The sequence below is a fragment of the Diaporthe batatas genome, assembly GCF_019321695.1.
Source record: "Diaporthe batatas strain CRI 302-4 chromosome Unknown Contig00013, whole genome shotgun sequence".
Lineage (NCBI taxonomy): Eukaryota > Fungi > Ascomycota > Sordariomycetes > Diaporthales > Diaporthaceae > Diaporthe > Diaporthe batatas.
The window spans coordinates 2,044,046-2,067,300 of record NW_025408560.1 but is presented as its reverse complement, the minus strand read 5'-3'; the positions used below and the strand labels follow the sequence as shown (position 1 = coordinate 2,067,300).

Sequence of the window (23,255 nt, the reverse complement as noted above, 5' to 3'; positions counted from 1 at the left end):
AAGTATTTAAAAATTAAACTTTCTTTTTTAAATATATTATTTTATTATTAAGGATTTATCTACTTTTATATAATATATAAAGAATATAATAAAAAAGGAAGCTTTATATAAAAAGTTAATAACTTTATTATATATAAATAAGTTTAAGGGTATATATTAAATAATTATTAACTATATATTTAAAATATAAACTAATAGTTAGTTTAAAAGTTAAGAAGATAATAAATAGTTAAATAGTTAAATAAAAAATATAATGTGGCTGAAGCTAACTCTCCTCCAATGTTAGTCCAAGACATGTTGGCAATAAAGTCCTTTAGTATAGAACCGCATCGAAGGTGCATGATGGGGCGCCGTGTTTGCATGCCCTGGCAGGGCGAAAAGAACTTTTAAACCTTGTAGTGATCAAGACCTCACCATCGATCAGAGCTCTGGCAAGAAGCAAGCGCTCCATCAACAGGTGCGAGTGAGGTTCCAGGTGTCCATTCCCCACAGAAAGCGAGAAAGAAAAGTTTTCCACAGCTAGGCAGTATCCTGGCAATTAGGAAATGTATTGATGCAAGGCACGGCGACGAGGGACTGCTATAAATTTCCAAGGCGGTGCAGACGAGAAAGCAAATGACCGGGTAATTACGGACATGGAATCATGCCACCCGTTGCAGGTGTTGAGGGATTTTATGTAATAATGTCACTTGGAACACATATACCTGCACATGGGGAATGAAATGGAGAATGGCGGTCCTGAAAATGTGACTAGAAACAGGATCTCGTCTTGTCTCATGACTCCACATGACCCGAGTGACTCTGTCAAAGCAGCAGTCATGCAACAATGTGTTATTCGCAGCGCAGCATCTCGGCCCCGAATGGATCGTATTTGACAGCAATGATTGAATGCAGCACGAAGTCCGATGGAATGGTGGAAATTGGAGGCCAGCAGCCTACTGCACGGCCACCATAGCGTTGTAGCTCAGGGGTTACCCGTGCACCATCTACGCATAACTCAAGAGAGTATAGCGCCCGATGGAACGGTTGCCTATACCACATAAACGGGACAGGGCACGGGTCGGGTCCGGAATTGGAACCCAGACCACCGGCATTTAGCGGTCAGGAGAGAGGTCGTGCACACTTCAGCCCTTCGGACGTTCAGTACGAGGGCGGTGGCTTGGGTATTTAGAGGATGTCTTTGCGTATATGTAGACGCCATGCACATGTGAAAACCCCTGGGAAGGCTAAGATCAGCCGTCAGCTAATCCGTGCTCTCAAGCCTTCAACCCCTGTCTCATTAAATCACCCAAGACATGCCAGAGCTGTCAGTCCCAAAGACTGTGCCAGAAGCAGCTGCGCTCAAGTCTATTAAGAATAACAATAGGGGATAAGATACAGAATAAGCAATGGATGTTTGGAATGGCATCTAGCCCTGTCCGAGCGCCCAACACCTCATGCACTGCGCTATGATACTCATTCCCTGGCGAAAAGAGCGAAGGAGTAAGTCAGCCAAATATAACTCAACATTTTGAGGCCAAAGCTGAAGATGAATACAAATAGATCCAGCCGTAGCGAGAGGAACTTCGAGTGGTGACCCATCACCACCTCCTCTCGCTATTGTCCCTCATTGCCAACTGGCTTTGCATTCGCTTGCTCCCGCAGAGCCTTATAACTGGATTCGTTTCTATTCCCTATACGTCCGAAGCCACACACGGCGCCTTCACACAGTGGTGAGCCCTCAAACGTCCAGGGCCTTCTTATATTCAGTACTCTCGCTTCTCAGCATCATAATAAAATGAAATTCAGCACTATTGTGGGCTCGTGTGCCGCCACGGCTACACTTGCCCATGCCTATCCAGGCATGAACAAGGTTCTCTCTGAGATCAAGGCCCGACAAGACAACGATACCCAATTTGACTCGAAAGAGCTCATCGGAGACCTCTTGAACCTCACGGACTCACAGCTGACCCCGGTTGGTCGCTCAGTCAAGAACATCATTACCGACAATGGAGAGGATGGACAATCGAACGAGGCATACCCGAACGTCCCGCCTCGCGACACTCCCGAGTGTGCCGCAGACACCTGCTGTATCTGGCACTACATATCCGCCGACATGGCCTCCAAGTTCCGTGGCCCCTCAGGGAGGTGCACAGACCTAGCACGACAAGCAGTGCGCATTGGCTTCCACGACGCAGCAGGCTGGTCCAAGGCGACCAGCCCCTTGGGTGGGGCCGATGGCAGCATCGTCCTCGCGCCAGAGGAAATGACACGCCCACCGAACCGCGGCCTAGAGCCCATCGTGGCCCAGTTACAGGACTGGTTCGACGAGTACAACGAGTACGGGGCCGGCATGGCCGACCTGATCCAGATGGCGAGCACGACCGCCACGGTCGTCTGTCCCCTTGGTCCCCGGGTGAGGTCCTTTGTGGGCAGGAAGGACAGCTCCGTCCCGGCGCCGGACGGGTTGCTACCCAGCCCGTTTGCAAGCGCGGATAACCTCATCTCGCTGTTCCGCAACATGACTATTGAGCCGCATGGTCTCACTGCCCTCCTGGGCGCGCACACGACGTCGCAGCAGAGGTTTGTCGACCCCGCGAGGGCTGGCGACCCCCAGGACAGCACCCCTGGCGTCTGGGACGTCTTATTCTACAAGCAGACGCTCGATAGCAACGCCCCAAGGAGGGTCTTCAAGTTCCAGAGTGATATCAACTTGTCAAAAGATCCTAGGATCGTGACCGAGTTCAGGGAATTTGCAGGCCCCGGCGGACAACAGCACTGGAATGAGGTACGATTACTTCTTGATATATGACGGATTGGTGAAAGGAAATTCCGAATTAACCTGTCTCATAGGATTACGCCAGGGAGTACGTGCGACTGAGCCTTCTGGGAGTGTTCAACATCAACAACCTGACGGAGTGCACAAAGGTCTTGCCACAACCGAGTGCCCCATCCTTCAACCCTCCCGACCAGCCAGTCCTAAACACATGGATGAACATCACGCGTCAGATTGAGCCATTCGCAAAGGCTGTCATGGACGGAAACAACCTCTCAGGCCTGATGGGAATGCTTACTGGGCAAGGTAGTGGGTCAACTTCTGGACAAGGTGGCCTGCCAACCCCTAGCCAGCAAGACGGACAAACCGCCACGCAGAATGGGGCCCAGGCTGCTGGTAACCAGGGAGGTCGGAAGCCATGCAAGCGTGGGCTCCTGAAGCGGTCCTGATTGATGAATTGAGCGGACAAAGTTCGACTGTTCCCAGGTCTCACTGAGAGACTGTAATTAATAATGCACGCGGAGGTATGTGAAATATTATATTTCGGCTGTGCCGCCGGAGTTATTTAGCCACAAGGAGCTCATAATCAATCGCAAACTATTTATGATATGAATACCAAACTCGCTCGATTCAAAAAGTATTCAAAGGGTTACCTGAAATTCTTCCAGATGAAATACACCATCACGCATCTAGCTTATAACCAGCGCTCGAGACCCTCCTGCGAGAAAGGATTCCAAGATTTGAATTGAGGATGCTAAAAGTTCAGGCTCGGTACCTACTGAAATAGTCGCGTCTATGGTTGTTCATGGCAGGCTTGAATTGATTAATTTGGCATGGGCGCTACCGTTCGGCAGTCTCTTTATAAAAGTAGCGTGCCTTGATGTTTGATGTCACGGGAGGGACATAAGAGAGGCGAAGCTCTCAAGGCTTGCTCTGAATTGTAGAATTTCGAATAATACCTGGTCTGTCTAAGAAAGAAAGGAAGGGAGGAAGGAAGCCTTCGACGATTCTAACGCCAGAAGAGCTTAGGGCCTCAGAGGCTGCAGGTGGCCCGTGCGCCCAGTCGCCCACCTCAGCCCCCAACCCGAAGCGGCCACAACATTTGATGTGTCTGTCATTCATGATGATAATATTACCGCCGCAAAGGTGCAGTAAAGGAACCCCATATAAAAGTAGTAATGGGCAGAGAAGAATCATATTACATTTTAAAAAGATTTTATAAAAATAAAACATTCTATATAAAAACTAAGAACTATTTATATAATATATATATATAGTTATAATTATAAGTATAATTATAAATATAAGTATAATTATATAGTTAATAAAGTTAAGAATATATTAAAATATAAGTTATTTATATTATAATTAAGTTTATAACTATAGTTTAATTTAATATATAAAGTATAGATAGAGTGTGAATACCTTTAATGTTATAAAGATAAAGATTAAAGGGTTTTAATATTAATTAGTATGGCAACATTATTCTTTTAACTGTATTTAAATAAAAAGATAGTGGAAATCATAATTAGCATCTGCATTTGACATGAACCACACTCGTTTCCTCCCTCCCCAGGATTGATCTTCGATTTTCTAGGTCCTTTTTCATTCCTTCAGTGTCTTCACCATTTTCTTAACTGTTTCAATCATATACTTGGGAAAGCGAGGGTCGTCAGACTTCTCTGCGTAGCACTGTACCTCCAGGAGAGCGTCCACCGTCACTTGAAGCTCACCCTGGCGTTTCTTCATGTATGACACGTAGAGGTCGCGGTTTGATCCACTGAAAGCCTGCAGGTGGTACGGCGCGTTGAATTCCAAGTCGTGCAACTGTTCGTGGTACTGGATCTCATCATTGTCGTTGTCAAAGGGTATTTCGGCCTTAGAACAGTGGGCAGCTTTGGAGGTAGGCTTCAGCTTTGGGACCTGGAAACCGTTGGCTGCCCTCAGCTTTGCCTCTTTCAGTTCCTTTATCAACTCTGGAAGTACTTTCTCGTAGCTTTCACGTGGCTTAAACGTGTTCCATAAGTGATAGTTCAACTCGTCGCGCCATTTGGCAAATCTGTCCGGGATTGAGGGCGGCCCCTTAATGGTGCAGTCCACGTCCTGTGTAAGTCTGTACGCTATATTGATCTCATCAACATGGCCATCCATATAGTCGATATAATCATTCCTGTGCTTTTGAAAGAGCTCCAAGGAAGCCGTGCAATATTCGGCCATCATTCTCAAGTTTTCGCCATAGAGAATATTATCCACCAAGAGGCCCAATGCCCACGGTCGATCTGTCTCGCCCGGCACGTGCATCTTCCAGTCCTGACAGATGTCCGCGCGCGTGAACTCAAATTCTGGGAATGGAAATGGAAAGGAAGGCGTGGGCTTCGGCGGCAGCGGCGGCAGCTTTGTCGACGTCGGTGTTGATGTGGTAGAGGAGCTGGTACTTGTGGCTGGCGCTGAGGTGGTGGTAGATTTGGTGGAGCTGGTACTTGTGGGTGGCGCTAAGGTGGTGGTAATTTTGATGGAGCTGGTCCTATAGACCGTTGTGGTAGTCGGCATCGGTACTCCGACGGTAACAGTAGGTACAGAGCCTTGAACTGTCGTCGTCTCCAAGAAGGTATCTGTCGTATGCACCGTTCTGGTAGTCGGCATTGGTATTTCGATGGTAACGGTTGTTGGTGGTGCAGAGCTTAGAAATGTTGTGGTCTCCGAGAAGGTGTCTGTCGTGATCTGTGTAAAGGTGTCGGTCTTATAGACCGTTGTGGTAGTCGGTATTGGTATACCGATGGTAATAGTTGTTGGTGGCGCAGAGCTTGGAACTGTGCTAGTGGGAAGACCTGAATACACAGTCGTGGTCCTAGCCGGTGGCACAACCGTGATGACAGTTGTTGTGACGTCCGAACGCTTGCGATTTTTGGTCATCTTCGAAGAGTCATCAATCTCACCGTCGAGCCAGCCCGCGCCATCTCCGAGGATGTCGGAAAGATCTGCTCCTAAATAGCACCCTTCCTCCCAACTGCAACCAGCAGAAAAGTCAGGATCCGTGCCCGGCTTGAATCCGGCTTGCATTGTTTGGCCATGCTCGTCTGCTCCGTGACACTCGGAAGCCAACGGGTCACTGTTCAATGAACATTCTATTGACGCTCCGGACAGGTCCCGAGTCGCCGTAGGGATCGTAGCTGGTATCGCGCCGACGGCTGCGGCACCGGCGAAGCCGACAAGAGCCGCCCTGAACATGGTCGCCGGAGATGGAGGGGGGCTTTGATATCGCAGAATCCACTATTATTTTCGAGGAAGTTGGGGCAAAGGGTCGGTCTCTGTGTGTGTTACAGGTGAAAAAGAGAAGATTCCGGCACCTCTTCCCGGGGAGAGTCGCATGCATTTATGCGAAATGGATTTACAGGCAATTTTGATTACAAATGGTGCGCCTGAGGGGGGACCACTTCAATCTTTAACCTCCAACTAGGCGACTTCCGTTGCCAGTAGGCGACACATGGCTTCACGATAGTGCTTCACCATGAAAGGCGAAAACACTACTTCTATCACGAGTGGAGACATAAGCGCGCGAAACAAGACTTAATTCTTTGAGCCTGTTCTCTAATTCTGAATTAGACGGAAACTGAGGACACTGTGGAAGAGAAGGGAAACGCTTTCCTGCGCTTGCACCATGTTCCACAGCTAAAACAACCTCATACCCACGCTATCTGCAGCCGACTGTCACCGGCTTCGAAAACCAACTGTGATTAGGTTATGGCCGCACACGATGGCCCTCGATAGCGTCAAAAATGATGTGGTTGACAAGTCAATAAATCTTGACGGTGTGAGAATCAGCAAGACCGGTCATTATTAGAAATACTTCGATACCCACCTGGGCGATCATGTTGATAACCCTCGCGGCCAAATGTTTCGCAATCACCAGCTATTTTACATGGACTATCTTCAGGCCCTGTGGCTGAATGGTTTCATTTTGTTAGCAATGGATAGAGAACTGCAGTCGCACCACTCTCGGGGGTTCTTAGCACGCAACTCTCGACCTTGTTGAAATGTTATGCTACACACTTCAAACAGTGAACTGCTGTCTCAGTCTAGAGTTTTTTGACGTTTACAGTTCGTCTGGCTGCAGTCTGATTGCGACGATAGTATGCCTAAGGCTTCACATTCTGCATTCATTGGCCGACTTATCATCTGATTGCAGCTTGAGGACTGAATTTCTGGGAGGGGCCAGGGAGAATTCCATCATTGTTCCCAATACCGCTGCTCTTCCATCAATGATAAGGCTGTGTGACCAAGGGTACCAATGTTTCACCCGGCCGTCTGTACTAGTATAGGAGGCTTCCCATGCTACGCAATTCAATACTGCCGGTGCAAGTTCGACATTTGCCTTTTCTGAGGACCCATATGCGGAGAGCTCAAGATCAGGCCCACCTGGGCACGCCACTCCAACAGCCTTTCATGAAGTAATAAAGCCTTCTTTCGTAATAACTCTCACAGTCATGCCGAGACGACGGCACCTTATCGTAGGCGATTCCAGACTCCAGGGCTGATAACGTAAAATATTACTGCAACTGTATGCTTGGTACTTGGGCTGAATTTGTTGGTGGCTATAGGTCTCTTCCTCCTAACCTTGGAAGGTTAGAAAATGCACCAACAACCCTCAGCTTCTCCGCAGCTCCCGGGATTGAGCTGGCGGCGCCAAAACCAACCGATCCGATCCTGCCGCTCCTTCGCGCCGACACGACAGCCAATGCGCCTCGAATGCAATGTTCAACTTGTCAGGTGTGCAGTCAGCCAGGTCAGCCTGTGCATCACCAAAACAATCAGCACCCGAACGCTGACACGCAAGGCACCAGCCACCGTGTGTCCAGATGTCTTTTGCTCTCAATGCCCTGGGAGCCCTCCTCAGGTTCGTGAATCGCTGCGTCACGCACGTTCTCGCACCCATGGGCTACTACGCAAGGCGGCCAACCAAGCCGGATCTCCCATTTGGGAGTCTGTCGTTCGTGGTTGTCGGCGCAGGTATCGCTGGACTCTCAACTGCTCTGGCGCTGAAGCAGAAGGGCCATCATGTCGTCGTAGGTCCCCAAATTCCACTGCAAAGGTTCGTGCATTAGCTGAAGGAGTGCCGCAGGTGCTTGAAAAGTCCAAGTTCGTGACGGAGCAGGGAGCTGCTCTCGCTTTATCGCCCAATTGTTCTATCCTACTGAACGAGCTTGGTCTCCGACCGGAGAGCTTCGGTTCGGATTTAGTCCACCATGTCAGTATCGTTTTTACGCCTTTTTCTGTTGTGCGGTATTTGTATGGTCACAATAGTTGCGAAACTGAAACTGATATTGTTTGTGGTGTAGATGGTTCGCCACGACCAGAGTGGCAATTTACTGTTCCACGCAGATCTGTCCAACAGACGTAAAGGTTGGATATCCGTGAGTATCAGGTTCTACTCTCCCGGCTTTAAAATAGACCATTCTTATATTTTCACAGGAATGGTACTTCGTCCAACGTCACGCCTTTCATAACGCACTCAAGGAGAGGGCGCTTCAAGAGGAAATAGTGCTGCATACCGGGTGCAAGATATCCAGGATCGATGTGGATGACGGGAGGGTCACTTTAGCAGACGGCCGACGATTTCACGGTGACGTTCTGCTCGGGGCGGACGGTGTTCATGTGCGCTCAGCGCTATCCCTGTTCGAACCTCACTGACCGTTGGCCGCAGTCTATAACACGGGGGCAAGTCTCCCCGGGAGCAACAGCTAAATCAACAGCTTTCAGTGCCTTCCGCTGGCTCGCACCCATCGAGAAAGTTGCCGCAGCTTTGGGCGACAAAGGGCCCGTCCATGTGGTCCGAAACAGAGGATGCATGCTACAATGGGATGACACTGATCGCAGGCTCTTAGTTTATCCATGTTCGAACAATACGGTTTATAACATGATTGCATATGTTCCTAGCAGCGCAGTTGGGGTGGTTGAGGAGGATAGTAAGTACCCATCCTTTCCGTCAAGACATAATCCTAATTGTTGCACTAACGATGACAATCAGGCTGGAATAGTGATGGGAACAAGGAAAACCTGGTTCAGGCCTTTTCCAAGTTCTGTCCAGAAGTTCAACAGCTGGTAGGGGAGACCGACGACAGCCTGAGAGTCTTCGCGCTGTCTGACCTTGACCCGCTACCGACATGGGTCAAGGGAAGGACCACTCTCCTTGGTGATGCTGCACATGTTCTACAGCCATGTGAGTTTGAGTCATACTAAATAAGCTGCTTTACCAGCGTCAAGCTCACAGTCTACTTATAGACGTTGGACAAGGGGCCTCCATGGCTATCGAAGACGCACTCTCACTCGCCACCATGTTTCCCCTCGGCACCAGACCCGAAGACGTCAACGAGCGCCTGAGGCTCTACGAGAAGGCAAGAGTGGGCCGGATAAAGACGGTGTACGACTGGTCCCTCAAAAACTGTCCTGGATCCGTGCCGCTGGCTTCAGAAGGGTCATGGTGGTTTTCCAATGCAGTCACGAAGTTGAACACCTGGCGGGTCTTGGCTCTAACCGCCATGTTCATGCAGCAGACATTTGGGCACAACGAGATTGATCATTCGGAGAGGCTCCTGCAACAGTCCTTGGCCAGACGGCCGAGCGTTGATACAGACTCCGGGAGGAGGAGATCGAGCATCTGGTCATTCGTGCTTGGCGATGGTCAGACACAGACGACATCATCGCAGTAGATGGGTTCTAGTTGAGCGATGAGTTTTATAGCAACACGGGGTCGCACTCTGGAGTCATACACCAAAATAAACATTTACCTACTCAAACTACAGTGGGCCGCAAAACGTCTTTTGATTAGTCTGCACATCCCACCGTAAATTTAAAACAACCGCACTACATCACACGCAGGTGACCAGAAGGAAATGAACATGATGAGTCAAAGTATCACAAGTGGAACAACGGCGTTTAAAAATAGGACAGTAATATTGGCAAAGGGACGACTAAACCATGACTGTACATCTCCAGCTGGCATAACAGACGGCTTTGTCGGCTTTGGCGGATCTTCAATTCCTCGTGTTCCAGGTCCATGGTTCTCTTTGCACTGTCCAATATGGTTCCTTTCTAGTTCGACATGTAAGAATGGAAAACGACTAGTGATCTTAGACTTGAGACTTACAGAACCCAGGCGCTTGTTTGCCCATATTAGAGGCAAGTTCCATCCGAGAAGCAAGACTTGCAACAGTCAGCATCGCTAGAGCATGCTGCGCCAGGCTCTAAACCATCCAGTGTTAGATTATGTTCTGGCATCGATGTCGAACAGGGCTGGGGGCCACATTTACCTCCACAAGCTTGTACCTGAGCCGCCCCGAGGAGCGCTAGCACAATGACGCGAGCCATCATGTCGCTGATTACTTTGAATTGCATTGTGTGGGTTTCAAGATGATTGATGAAGAGATAGAGATATACGAAGGATGAAGTAAAGATGGAATGGAATAACTTGATCTGATTAGAAGCTGTCTTGAAAGGGCGGACAAGATGGCTATTTATGTAGACCGTAGCGAGGGCACACAGGGGTTGGGAACAGGAGCAGGTCTATCAGGAGCAGCAGTCCGACACGTCATTTTCTGAACATGGTTTACGGTTAGCTGAAGCTTCTTTCGAAAGACTCTCATGGGTATTTCAGCTAGGGGTAGAAGTAGGTCTGTTGGGCATCGGGCTCTACAGGGGATATATTGATTAAGGCCATTCCTCTCGACGTTTCTGTTGATCGTTGGTTTTTCAAGCAGAGATTCTTGTTCCTTAATCTGTTCACCGAGAACTTGCTGTCGTGCCGTCCTGCTGGCTCCAGCATTTTCCGTCATGCTGCCGTGCTCTCACTTCCTAGGGATGAGGGAAGGAAGGAGAGCCAACCAGCCTGGGGCTAAGCAATGGGATTAACTAAATTTGCCTCATCTGGTCATCCGTCGGGAGAAGAGGAACTGTTGCCGGCTGAATACTTATCAAACTTTAAACAACCGTTGCGGATCTCCCGGCATTAGTATTGTTACAAAATAGCTTTTCATGCTCTAATTTAAGGACCAGAACATACACGGATACTGATGCATTTTTCATGCGGCTTTGGAGAGAAACGGAAGACCAGAAGCGATCTTATCGGTTTATTCGGTGTCACCAAGTTACCAGACTTCACAGTAGTGTGCCTCTTGGGTGCAGCTTCCAACACGGCTAGCTTTCAGCTGGAAAGCTCAATTGGTCCTATATCGGGTTCATGTAGCGAGGTCGTTCATATTGTGGTTTCTGCTACCTCAGGCATTCTTCCCCAACATTATCAAACTTGAAGTAGCACAGCACTGAAAGCGAGTGGAATGCGCCTCGCACTAGCTCTATGCTTCACATCAGCACGTGGATTGCACGCCGGTTCACAACTGGATGGAGTAAGTGAATGTACGCATCCGCAGCTCCACTCACGGCAGAAGCCGTTCCGCTGACGGCACACGCCGTTCTACTCGAACCATATTGGTCAGGCAAGCCTCGTCATGGCCACGACAAGGGGTTGTATCAGGTGGCAAGACCTTGAGACCACTATGTCGGGGATATTGCCGTCTACGTTGGATGAGCAAGCTATCGCACAGCTAGCTTGACGTAGCATTAGAAGGTCGACCACCGCATGATCACGGCTGGCATTTTGAAGCGTAGAACTGGCCACAACAATGCCACAACAATGCCACAAGGGTTATTAGAACAAACTAAAGCTGCGTGTTGTCTAGCGAAACGGGAAATCTGGGGCATTTGGAGGGCACTGAGTAAGATAGGGATTGAACGTTCATGTAAAGCCGGCCGGGAATGTCGGGAATGGTATGGGACGCTCGTAGCTTTCTATCCTGTTTTCGCTGAACAATCCACGCGATGGAGACGGAGTGATCGAAGAAGAGTTGGGGCCATACTTCACTTGGGCAGCTCCACATTCGCTTAACATGCGAACCCTTACGGATAGTTCTAGTGAGGAGTACCTGCACTGTGAAGTCCTTGGTTGAAAATGGATAGCATATCTGTACATCACTTCCAAGACAGACGAATGTAATTGGTACATAGTAGTATGGGTTGTGAAGCTCAGATAGAGCAAGGTTTAAAATGCGAAAGCTTAAAAGCAGGAAACCTATAGGCCATACATGTCATTTGTATGATACTAAGCCATAATTGTCAACAACACCGATTTGCGGGCAGTTGACCAGCCCCGGGGCTCAGGATGTCGGTGTGAACCCTGACTGTTTTGCGTGCTTCCATTTGTGCGGCTGAATTCACAGCTGAATCCAGACTCCAAACTTAATCCTAAGGTTCACGCTTATTCAGCCCCTTTTCGGCACTACCGTCCAACCGAAAGGATGTTTTTGCCAGGGTGGAAAAGATATCACCTGAGCATGATGCATTGTAGAGGAGCCGAAAGCGTCTATGATGACATCCCACGAGAGCTGCGCTTTTAGTCAGCCGTGCTCTCTCGGCGTCATCCTTTATTTTTCATAGAGTTAGCCACCCCTCAGCGTTTCTTTGTTGCTGCATGAATAGATGATTATAGATCCTTTATTGTAGGGTGATATCCTCTGGTCGACAGGGAGGTGACAGGCCAGCTCTTCGACCGGCCTTGAAACAGGAGGCAGTAGTAATAAGCTTTGTAAATTTATCTAATTAGTAACGGCAAAATAAACCAGCATGACGAGGTATGGATGGTTTTGGGGGCAGGTCCACCATTTTTTAATCCTTGGGGGTTGGCCAAGGATGAATGACCATTACGGTAGCCTGACCCCAATGATGCGCCTGGTGGGATATCTGGGATATCTGTACCAAACCGGAAGGATGTTTGCGTAAATCGCTGTCTACGCCCCGAGCCTGTCATTTGGTGACCACTTATGCCCTTAAAACAGTGTAATGAGAAACAATCTTAGCTTACCTTCACTTTTTGTTAAGGATGAAGCTAATACGTACTACATATGGCCTCATTTTGCCCAAGGTTGCATTTGAAGTCACCGCGTTTGAACAAGGTGTCTGGATTCAACCGGAACCGAGAAATCCACGCGAGAGTCATTTCATTTCTGGATGAGGAATACTTCAGCAGATTTACACGCACGGCACACCACGCCCATCATGGCCGCTCCTTGGGGCTTGGCAGCCACACTGCTCTGCAGCTTGCCCACTGGACCAACCAGCCGCAGGCAACAAGCAGCAGACAGTTAAGAGAGTTTCAGCATCATGAAATGGATAGAGCAGACCAATTAGCTATAGTAATTTAAGCTATCAAGCAACTTTCATTCTTCCATAGGACCTATCTATGCTCTAGATATCAATAGAGTTGTGTAAGGTTCGGGTTGGTGCGGAGGCTGAACTTTATAAGCACATGTCTAAGTACCTAGGTACTCTGCTAGTTATAACCACCCTCCCAGGTTCATGAATCAGGTATCGTAGTTTCAAACCCTCTGCCCGTCACCGATAGAAGTGACGAGGTCAAGTGGCGAGTGAAAAAACACTGTAAATCACCGGACCCCATGTTGCTAACCAGCTAAGACTTCCTTTATTTGGTAGCCCTTGTGGCCGGTACAGCTTTATGTCTCATAGATTAATTGAGGCAAAGGACAACAAACTGTGATTCTAAATGAACAATAAGAGTTCCCCTGCCGTGACACAACAAAGGGAAGAATACAACAATGGGCCATATTTAATGCCCACGGTCGCCTCGGCAAAGACATTGTCCGCAACTGACAAGCCTCGCCATAATCCCAACCATTTCCTCCATTCTCCAAAAGGTCCTGACCCTTACTAGGTGAGAGAACTTCGAAATACCAGAAAAGATGAGAGATGACCGCAAGAGAGTTGCCGACCTGCATTCATTATTCTTCACATCACAAAATGAGGATCTCCAGGAGGAAGAACGGCAACGGGCTGAACAAGGGCTTCGGGAGCTAAGCGCTGGTCACGTATACGTACCTCCGCCGACAATACTGGCCACATCGCCGCAGGGGCCAAGTCATGATCTTAGTTCAAGCAAGGACGTGCCGGGACATAGGACGGGCAAGGAAACCAGTTCCGCAAATAATGGCAGGAGAAAAGCAGGAGTAACCAAGAATCGGCCAAGACAACCACTTGTTATACCTGCAGACGTCGAAGTAGTAATCCTATCCTCAGATTCAGAAGACGAAACCAGTTCGATTAAACTCAAAATGGCTCTGAGAAAACATCAAATCCGTACCCGCATCTACCACCCTCTAAACCACACAAGCACGTCTTGGCGTTGTCCAGTGACTGCTTGTGTTAGGCACCACCCCGAGTTTGGCTTCCAAAGCCATGCATATGTGGAGCGACATATCAGTAACAGGCATGAAAACGAGCGTGTTTATCCTTGCATAAGCGGGTGTTCGGTATCGTTTAACAGCGGGCGAGAGTGGGAGACACATCACCGAAGCTTCCATGCGGATGAAGCTCCCGAATGATTGGCAATACAAAACACCGATACACATTAACAAAAGTAATAGAATAGCGTGCATTTGTTAAGCATTATGAAAATTAAAACGTCCCTACCAATGTTTGTTGGTCTGTTTGAACTTTCCATCAATTAGGCCCTCCAGGGTCTCCCAAAATCCTACCTGCCTAAGTTTTGGACTGTGTGTATGGATGCTTAAAGTTAGACATTCTTCTTCTGAAATATCGTGAACAGTAAAAATTCCGAACATGTTATGAAGAGCCAAGAAAGCTTTTCGGAGCCGATATGTTGCGTGATGTCTGGACAGTCAACATTTTCCCGAATGCCAGGACCCTGGCAGTCGACCTCGGGAGTCGCTATGGTGCGGCAGAAGAGGCTCTGGTCCTCCTTCCAACAGCCGGCGCCTTCATGTAACCCCGGCTGAAACACTTTGCTCAGGTGGGTTCTTTATCACCTTTTACCGATAGCTGCTGTTCTTTATATGATGCCGTTGGTGGGAACATAGTATCTGGTGCTTCAAATGAGTACGAGATCAGTACCTAGCTACACGTATGGAGGTTGCATAGTAATCCGCCCAGATAGTCAACAAGCCCATGGTTTTGACAACCCCCTTGAATTATCTCATACCGCATCTTGTGATCCAAAAGGCTTCCCAAAGCTATGAGTCTTTCAAAGACGGGCCAACGACCATTTTGGAAGTCCTGACCATTCAACTGCTGCCACTGGTACTTCCTCGAACCTGGTTGCGTTCATGTATGAAATGGTTCATGTATCAAATCCTCAACTCACAAGGCCTCATGCTCTAGTTTGAGACCATAATTGACCGACAGGAATACATGGGGCCTATAGAGACACGCGAGAGCCTAATATCCCTCTCTATATCCATGAAAAGCTCCCCGAAAGCTAGGCAAACCCTCGGGCTTCTTTGTTCAAAGCTTCCAGCTCCCTTCTAACCCATTCATCGACGGTAGTAGGTTCCCTGCCGAGAAGCCACCTCAACACATTGGGGCTACCCCGTAGCCCTCGGCGATTTGAGAACAGTATGAACCTCTCGGCCTCATCCCTGGTGATATCCGGGCGAGGGTCACCCTCCGCCGCCGCCGCGCCAAACAAGTAGTGCAGGACACGCCCGGCACCCTCTTCAAAAGTCGGAGCCCTGGTGCTGACCTCCCTCCCGAGATGCCTGCCGATGATCCCGGCGACCTCGTTCTCCGACGTGGGCAGGGTAGACGCGAGCTGGTACTGCGCAAAGTAGTGGCGCTCGCCCTCGTCCAGGACCCTGGCCGCCGCCTCGGCCAGGTCGCGCAGCGCGACCATGCTGTTGGCCGCGTCGGGGCTCCACAGCTTGTCGAGGACCGGCCGCTCCTGGCCCGCCAGCAGCGCGACGGGGAAGAAGTCCATGAAGTTGGCGGGCTGCAGGATGGTCCAGCTGAGCCCGGCGCTGAGGTACAGCCGCTCCTCGACGAGGGCCTTGAGCTCGTGCTGCATCAGGTTGCGGATCTGGGTGCCCATCACGCCCGAGAAGACAAAGTGCTTGAAGGCGCTGCCCGGCCGTTTCGTCTCCGCGACTGCGGCGTCGATCATGTTGAACCCGATCTCGCGCTCGCGGGAGTGGAAGGACGGGCCTACGTGGTAGACGGCGGTGGCTCCCGTGAGGAGGGACTGGCAATCGCTGAAGGAGCTGAGGTCGGTTGGGATCACCTCGGCGTCAGGATACTGAGACTTGAGCTTCTCCTGGGATGCTTGGGAGTGGGCGGCAAGGCGGAGCGTCCACCGGCCCTTGTTGTAGAGCAAGGGGATGAGGTGGGCGCATTGTTTCCCGCTTGGGCAGGTAATGACGAGTAATTCCGACATATTTTGTTTCAAGACGTCGCGGTTCCCGCTCTCTCGTGCGTCTTATTAGTGTTGTGTAGACGAGAAGGCTCCTTTATTATGGGTTTTCAGGTGAGCTGGCATACTCTGGAGTCGGCGTTCTCGGATGCTCAAGTGCCCGTTATTTATATTCATTGGATTAATTTCTAGCATTTCCCTTTCCCAGCATTTTATCGTCATATATCCAGCTAGCACCCGGGGTGCTCGCACAGCGCCCATCTAGCGCTGACTTCAGGACAAAACGCGCTGACGTTATACTGGACAGCGCCCTAATGTTTGGTACACCAATCACGGAATCAGACGCTGTTGTAAATCTGGAAGAATTCAACTTAAAGGGTGCCATATCGTTTGTTGAGCGGGATGGGAGATGAAGAGTGTTGTGCTACCTGCCCTGGTTGTTCAATTCTTGTCTGGTTTGACAGTGAAAGGGAACTGGCTAGCTTGGTGCTCGGAAATCTGAGGCCGCGCTGGCAAGTCTCTAAAATGAGTTACGCTTGTAGTCCTTCGGCCCTGGCTGTTGAAGTCAGCACCTGCAGGCGTCGTATAGGATTACGCACGGGTTTCGGACGGCAACTAGGAGAGGCTCTTGGCGTTAAGAGGTGTGTGTAGTCGAAAACGACTGGAACCCAATCTGAATTGCAAGGGCTCGAATGAGGACAGAGACTTCGCTGAGGTTGGAGCTGTCGTCATAGGAGCCACATGCTATCAATGGAAAACACACCAAGTGAAAGGCGATTGTATCGAAACATCGATTGCAATTGTTAACCGGCAACCAGAAAGCGATTCTATTTATTTGCACATAAGTAGGGCTGGTCTGAAGTCTGTCCGTCCTGCGAATGTGGTGAAGCCACTGGCGACGAGATCCATGATGCCAATGAGGCACTTGAGGATTTTCAGACTCGCCCTTTTCCACGCCATGGGAATGACATCAGCCCTCGCTATCGAGGAACGAGCCATTTCCATGGTCCCGCCCATACACCTTGTAACTGGCTGGTTTTGTTTACATTCGCATTCATCCAGGGACATACATGGCGCCTCCATGCAATGGTGAACGGGCAAGACCCCACCGAACAACAACGGGAAAACGTGACAGATGTACATCGCAAAACTCCACCACAAAGGCCCAAGAGCTGAGGATCTCACCCTTCGAGGCTCCCAGTTGCCTGAAATTAGCTAGATTGTATTGTAGTTCTCTATTCAGAGGTTGGCTGAAGAGTCGCTCGCTTAGGTTGCCAGCGTCCGTCGACAGCGCATCGGCCAGTCTGTGCAAGAGAGTGCTCCTTCAAACAGACTCACGACGTAGCCCGTTTGCCACACCAGAAAGTGAATTATACAGAGACTTCAGCTTCCAGGACCCCTGCCAGCCATTCCAGACGAGCCATGGAATCCAAACAGCAACAGCTGGCAACCTGGCAGCTCAGTACCAACCGCGCACACTGAGGTGGCTTCTGAGCAGTCCTTCAACTTGCCTGTCAACAAACATCGACCTCACCGACAGCTGACTTCAGTCTCGATCAACCGACCTCCCAAACTCGATCAGTCGAAGTCCCATTCTCAGTCGCCCTCCCATCCTCAGTCGACCTCCCATTCTCAGTCGACCTCCCACTCTCAATCTACTGACCGTCCAAACTGAATCAACCTACCTCTCATTCTCAATCAACCGACCTCTCATTCTCAATCAACCGACCTTCCATACACAATCAATCAACGTCTCATTCTCAGTCCACATCCCATTCTCAATCAAGCGACCTCCCACTCTCAACCAATCTCCCTTCCAATCTCCCCTTCGAAGACCCTTCATCTTCATCGAAGTCGCAGTTCGTCCCCTCAAAGACATTGTCCAAGACCATTGAACCCATTCAAAATGCCTGCCTTCTCAATGCATCACTGGTAAGCATTGTCTCGAGGCGAGGTCTCAAGCCGTCCCCCAAGCTCAGACGAGCCCCCAAGCTGATTTAAACCCCACCACCCCCAGCCCCAAGTGCGGTCGTGTTGGCAACAAGCGGTGCATCGCAAACGGCCACTACGCCGATTGCGAGGTCCACCCGGGCTCGTTTCACTCCATCTACACGGAGTGTGTCAAGTGCGCCAACCAGCGGCAGATTGACGAGCAGGAGCAGCGCGCGGCCCTAGAGAGGGCTAATCAGGAGGAGGAGAATGCCGACAAAAATGACAAGAAGAAGAACAAGGCCAAGACCAAGACCCAAAAGGCCAAGCCCGATTCCGAGAAAAGCATGAAGCAGCTCCGGAAGGAGAAGAAGGAAAAGCGGAGGATGGACGCCAGCGATGACCCTTCCCCTCCCTGGTGGGTTCATCGCCACCTCAGGCTTACAGTATTCAAGCCAAACACGAGCACGTCTAGCTGACTGTCTGACTAGAGAGCCGCAGACCAGTTGACGATACTTGGTCGCAACAGCCGAAAGACCACAGGAGACAAGACTCTGAAGCAGATCAGAGGTGCTTATGTGATAGAGCAGAACAAGAAGAAGAAGGCTGCGAAAGCCAAAAAAAACAAGGACTCCAGAGGCATTGCTGATCTTGACGGCCTCAAACAAAGGGCAAAGGCTTGGGTCAACACGCTCTTCATCAACGCTTACTATGAGTCTCTCAAGGCAACTTGGTTGATTTTTGCGAGACAACCAAAAAGATTGGGGCTTGGGAAGGCCTTCTACGATGGCAAGGTCCGAAACAGCCCAGGGTACAAAGTAGGAGGTCGAGGGATGTCAACAAACAGTGGATAGACATCGTCACGTCACCGCTTAATGAAACCTTCGCACCTCTTGAAAAACATGTCAAGCATACCAAAAAAAAAAAAAAACATCGCGTGAAGAGAAAGAGACTGTTATTGATTTACTTACCCGCTTACCTATGTGTATGTGTCCTCCTGAACGGAGGCCGAAGACAACAAAAGAAATCGAGGAGAAGACATCTAGTCATGCCCCGCTGTAGCAAAGGCACAGATTTCGTACCGCTGTATCAAAACAAACTCCCACAACAGCCTCCTTACAACGCCTCCCCGTCGTCAACGATGAAAAGATCGGCAAAGTGACCACGGGTGGGGACCCGCCCCTGGCCGGAGGCCGTCCTCTCAAGAGCAGACGAGTCGAAATAACTTACCTTGGTCCCATCAGGCAGCGTGATGGGCCCCGAGCCAGAGGCAGAGTCAGAGACCGCCCGGCGGTGCGACACAGACGACCGCGGGGTGCTGCTGCTGTCCTTGCCGCCGTCCCTGAGCCTCGAGGAGGGCACCCGCGTCAAGCCCCCCCGCCCGTCCAGTTCAACACGATCCGCCCCACTTCTGCGGCTGCTCTCCCTCTCCCTCTCCCTCTCCTTGCCCTTTCCCAGCGTGACGGGGCCTGAGGCAGAATCAGAGACCGCCCGCCGGTGCGACGCAGACGACCGCGGGGTGCTGCTGTCCTTGCCGTCGTCCCTCAGCCTCGAAGAGGGCGCCCGCGTCAAGCCCCGTCCATCTCTGCCCTCCCTCTCCTTGCCCTTCCCCTTCCCCTTCCCACTGCTGCTGCCGCTGTCACGGCCCTTCCGCTCGCGCTCCCTGTCCGCCAGCCTGCGCGCGCCACGGCTGACCTGCTCCTCGAGCCGCCTGGCGTCCTCGGCGTGCCGGCGCTGCTTCGACTCCCCGGTCCCGGTGGGCTCCCTGCGGCCGGAAGGGGTTTTGAACAGATCCAGAAACGAGGCGTGGATGGGCGAGGACTTGGGCGCCGGGCCACCAGCAGGCTGCCGTCTGGCGCTGGCGGTCAGGTCGCGGCCCGCGTCCTTGGGCGGGACAGCAGGGGCAGGCCGGGGGTTGGAGAACCGCGTGTCCTCGACGTAAGACGTGTCGGCGCCCGGGCCAGTCTGCTGCGCCGTGGTAGTAGTTGTCGTCGGATCGTCCTGGGGCAGCGGCAGGCCGCAGAGGGCAAACATGGCGGGCGAGTCGGCGTGCTTGGCGGTGAAGGGCGCCCAGAAGCTGGCGCGGACGACGTGGCGGCACTCGAGCGCCGTCAGCGGGCCGGACCCCTGCTCCGCGAAGCCGAGGTCCATGACGCGCTCGAGGATGGAGAAGACGTCCTCCTCGATGCCCCGGATGCGGCGGTCGTCCGCGCCCTCGCCGTGCCTGCGGACGTGCTCGACCCACGCGGCGGCGCAGTTGTCCAGCAGCGCGGGGAGCGTCAGCACGTTGACCTCGGCGACCTGCTCGCCGGCGTAGGGGTTGCCGTCGTCGTAGCGCAGGGCCATCTCGACCTTGGGCATGGCCTCGAAGGCGGGCTCGCGCAGCCAGCGGATGCGGATGCGCCACGTGCGCGACGGCGAGGGCTCACCCCTCGCCGAACCCGGCGCCTGGAAGACGAGGACGTCGGGCTCCGAGTCGGTCAGGCTGAAGCGGCCCGACGAGCTGAGGCACCACAGCTTGACGGCCTGGCGCGACTCGGCCGGGCACACGACCGACAGGCCCGACCTGGCGCCCGACGAGCAGCCCCACACGCTCATGCCCATGCGCCCGCTGATCGAGTAGCGCGTGTGCTTCAGGGCGTTGTGCAGGCTGCCCAGGAACTCGTACCACGCGCGGTCGTACCGGTGCGGCACGGCCCCGTCCTCGGCGTCGCTGCCGACGAGGTCGCTCAGGTCTGCCGACGGGCGGCCGGGCCTGCCGAGGTCGAGCGAGGCCCTGCCCGGGGGCCGCACGGGCAGGGGCTTGGAGACGTCTGCCTTGTTGGGGGTGGTCGTGCTGGGCCCGCCTCTTCTCTCCCTGTGCTCCAGGGTCTGCATGAGCTTCTGTCCGTAGGCGTTCCTCGAGGGGGGTGTCAGTTCGATGGGTTCTTGGTGCTTCTTCCTGCGGCCGAGGCAGCAAAAGTCAACGAGGTGGACAAACTTGTTCGGTACACCCTCCATTTCTTCCCTTGCACGACCCGAAGGCTCTCTTGTTCTTCTTTTGGAGTGAGCGTGAGCCGGAGAAGCAATGCAGCACTTGGTTCCAGACCGCGGCGACTTGCCCTGGCCGTGTATATTTTAATGCAAGTAATGGGGGATGTAGGTATGATTGCAGAAGGGTTCATTCGTGTAACGTGGGATAGCCAACCGGTCATCGCCGTTTTAAGAGCAGCTGATGCTCAAGAGAATGATGTGGTCAACAGAAAGAAACGTGGTTGCGAGGAAGGGACCTGCGATGGGAACAATGTGTTGTTTCGGGGCCCAACTTTGTTCCTGTCCCGTCCGGCTGAAAGACAACAACGAAACCAACGCTTCAAGCTAGAGAAGAAGAGGATTGTCCGACTCTTAAAGAGTCAAGCCTTACCCATGACAAACCGCGGCAAGCCGGTCATTGTTGGTCACAAAGACCCAGGGACAAAAGAGATGTTCGATGACTGACGCAACAGCACAGACAGACCGGCACATGACGAGTAACGGTGACAGGGAGAGGTCATGAGATGTGCTGTATTCCAAGGAAGGAGGCAGAGTCCGTCAATCTTTGAGCGACCAAGTAGGGGCAGGTCGATAGCGTGCGGAACGCAGGCTGAGCCAGACGGTTCTGAGATTCACGTCTACCTATCTACCTTCAGCCCTTCCCAGCCTGATGCCAAGTCTAACGCCATGTTAGTCGTACAGTGCCATTATGGTTTACCATGAATCGTATCATTCCACCACACCAGAGCCTAGAAATCAGCTGTCGATATCCATCTCCCCGCCGTTCGCAGCATCTTTTGAGCCGCTGGCGCCCTCCTTCTTGGGCATGGTCGCCTCCTTGTCGATCATCTGCTTGGACACGGCGACAATGTTGTCCTCGATGAGCTGCTGGCCGACGTCCTCGAGGTGCTTCTTGGGGTCCAGCTTGCCGACGTAGCGCGTCTTGAGCTGGTCTTTTGTGAGCTCCGTCTCCTCCTTGACGCGCTTCTCGTAGCCGTCTGCCAGGCTGACCAGCCTCTCCAGCCTCTCCTTGTTGTGGTCCGCCTCTAACCGGAAGTCGTCCATCTGCAGTGCCTCGGTCCAAGGGTGCTTGTGGAGGTTCATGAGCATGTTCTCCTCGAGCGCCGTCTTGCGGTAGTTGATGCCGATCGAGTAGTAGTGTCGGTTCAGGCCGTGTATGAGCGCCTGGATAGAGGGCTTGTTCAGGTGACCCAAGTTCGATGTACTCTGGCGGGGCTCCTGACCCAGCATCAGAGACTGAGGGTTGATCAACCGGAAGGCGTCGATGACGACTTTGCCCTTGACGGACTGGATGGGGTCGACGACGACGGCGACGGCTCGGGGGGTGAGCTGCTCGAAGCTCTGCTGGGTGTTGATGTCGACGCTCGAGAGCCAGCAGCCGAAACCGGGGTGGGAGTGGTACCATCCAACGACGGACTCGGGCCTGCGCGAGAGGGTTCCGTCAGCATGCCAGCTCCTTGGGTAACGGGCTACGCCAACATGGTCCGCTGCCTACCTTCCTGTTTGCCGCAGCATCTCCATCATCTTCATCTGGAAAACGGGGTCGACAGCCTCGACACTGACACCGGTACCGCTTTGTGGCATGGCAAACACGTCCACGACGCGGACGGTGAAGTCATCGACGAACTCTCCCAGCATCAGACCCATGACCTCCATGGGCACACCTGCCCGACCGTGTCGCAGCATCTTGAGGAGGGCGAGGGAGGAAATGTAGACGGTCTCGGAGTTGTCGATCAGGGTCGAGTTATCCTGCGGCAGAGGAGGACGGTCAGCATCATGATTGCGACAGGCAGCGGATGGATCACATATCCAGGCCGTCTGGGGACGACTGCTGGGCGACATACCGATCCGGGCTGAGCACCACCGAGCTGGCCACGGGCGCCACTCAACAGTCCTCTGAACTGGTCCATGGTGCTTGCGAGACGTAGGAATTGAGGGTTGGGTTGGGTGCAGATGGGAGTGGTCAAAAGAGAGGAAGGTTGGGTTGTGTCGAAGATGGCAAGGATGGCGTGGTGATGTGTTGGGAAAGTCAACAACCCGAGATGCGACTCTGGAGGCGGGAGGCGGGAGGCGGGATGTGGTTTGCGATGGAGGTGGATGGATGGGTCTGATTCAAGTTGACGACAGCTCGAGCAGCCTGGAGCCTCAGCACCAGCACCAAGCAGCAGCTCCCTGCAACGGGTACGTACCTAGGTACCCCGTACCTCCCCAAGTCCCGACCTGCCGACGTAGCTCGAGCGGGTCCTTCCTCATCATGTCCGCCAGCCGGCACCA

General features: G+C 52.1%; 7 protein-coding genes across 7 annotated transcripts; 3 read left to right on the top strand and 4 right to left on the bottom strand.

The window, feature by feature from the left end:
• Positions 1-1,822: 1,822 nt before the first annotated feature.
• Positions 1,823-3,204, top strand: KVR01_010433 (uncharacterized protein; the record flags this gene model as incomplete). Its single annotated transcript, XM_044788129.1, has 3 exons — positions 1,823-2,114; positions 2,181-2,767; positions 2,833-3,204. The coding sequence occupies exons 1-3, from the start codon at positions 1,844-1,846 to the stop codon at positions 3,202-3,204; spliced, it is 1,230 nt and encodes a 409-aa protein (XP_044640592.1). The 5' UTR covers positions 1,823-1,843.
• A 1,156-nt stretch (positions 3,205-4,360) lies between these two features.
• KVR01_010253 (uncharacterized protein) lies at positions 4,361-4,975 on the bottom strand (the record flags this gene model as incomplete). Its single annotated transcript, XM_044786820.1, has 2 exons — positions 4,361-4,392; positions 4,489-4,975. 2 exons carry the CDS (start codon positions 4,973-4,975, stop codon positions 4,361-4,363), a joined length of 519 nt encoding a protein of 172 aa, XP_044640412.1.
• Positions 4,976-8,669: 3,694 nt separating this feature from the next.
• KVR01_010330 (uncharacterized protein) lies at positions 8,670-9,462 on the top strand (the record flags this gene model as incomplete). The annotated part of the gene is made up of 3 exons (XM_044787654.1): positions 8,670-8,718; positions 8,781-8,972; positions 9,035-9,462. 3 exons carry the CDS (start codon positions 8,670-8,672, stop codon positions 9,460-9,462), a joined length of 669 nt encoding a protein of 222 aa, XP_044640489.1.
• Positions 9,463-15,092: 5,630 nt separating this feature from the next.
• Positions 15,093-16,043, bottom strand: KVR01_010269 (uncharacterized protein; the record flags this gene model as incomplete). Its single annotated transcript, XM_044789140.1, has 1 exon — positions 15,093-16,043. One exon carries the CDS (start codon positions 16,041-16,043, stop codon positions 15,093-15,095), a length of 951 nt encoding a protein of 316 aa, XP_044640428.1.
• Positions 16,044-17,925: 1,882 nt separating this feature from the next.
• Positions 17,926-18,802, top strand: KVR01_010361 (uncharacterized protein; the record flags this gene model as incomplete). The annotated part of the gene is made up of 3 exons (XM_044783774.1): positions 17,926-17,951; positions 18,037-18,366; positions 18,478-18,802. The coding sequence occupies 3 exons, from the start codon at positions 17,926-17,928 to the stop codon at positions 18,800-18,802; spliced, it is 681 nt and encodes a 226-aa protein (XP_044640520.1).
• A 262-nt stretch (positions 18,803-19,064) lies between these two features.
• KVR01_010623 (uncharacterized protein) lies at positions 19,065-20,948 on the bottom strand (the record flags this gene model as incomplete). The annotated part of the gene is made up of 1 exon (XM_044788794.1): positions 19,065-20,948. One exon carries the CDS (start codon positions 20,946-20,948, stop codon positions 19,065-19,067), a length of 1,884 nt encoding a protein of 627 aa, XP_044640782.1.
• A 529-nt stretch (positions 20,949-21,477) lies between these two features.
• On the bottom strand, positions 21,478-23,246 carry KVR01_010617 (proteasome regulatory particle lid subunit RPN11). The gene is made up of 3 exons (XM_044782558.1): positions 22,826-23,246; positions 22,477-22,730; positions 21,478-22,404 (listed from the first exon to the last, which is right to left on the bottom strand). Exons 1-3 carry the CDS (start codon positions 22,889-22,891, stop codon positions 21,717-21,719), a joined length of 1,008 nt encoding a protein of 335 aa, XP_044640776.1. The 5' UTR covers positions 22,892-23,246; the 3' UTR covers positions 21,478-21,716.
• Between the last annotated feature and the right edge of the window lie 9 nt (positions 23,247-23,255).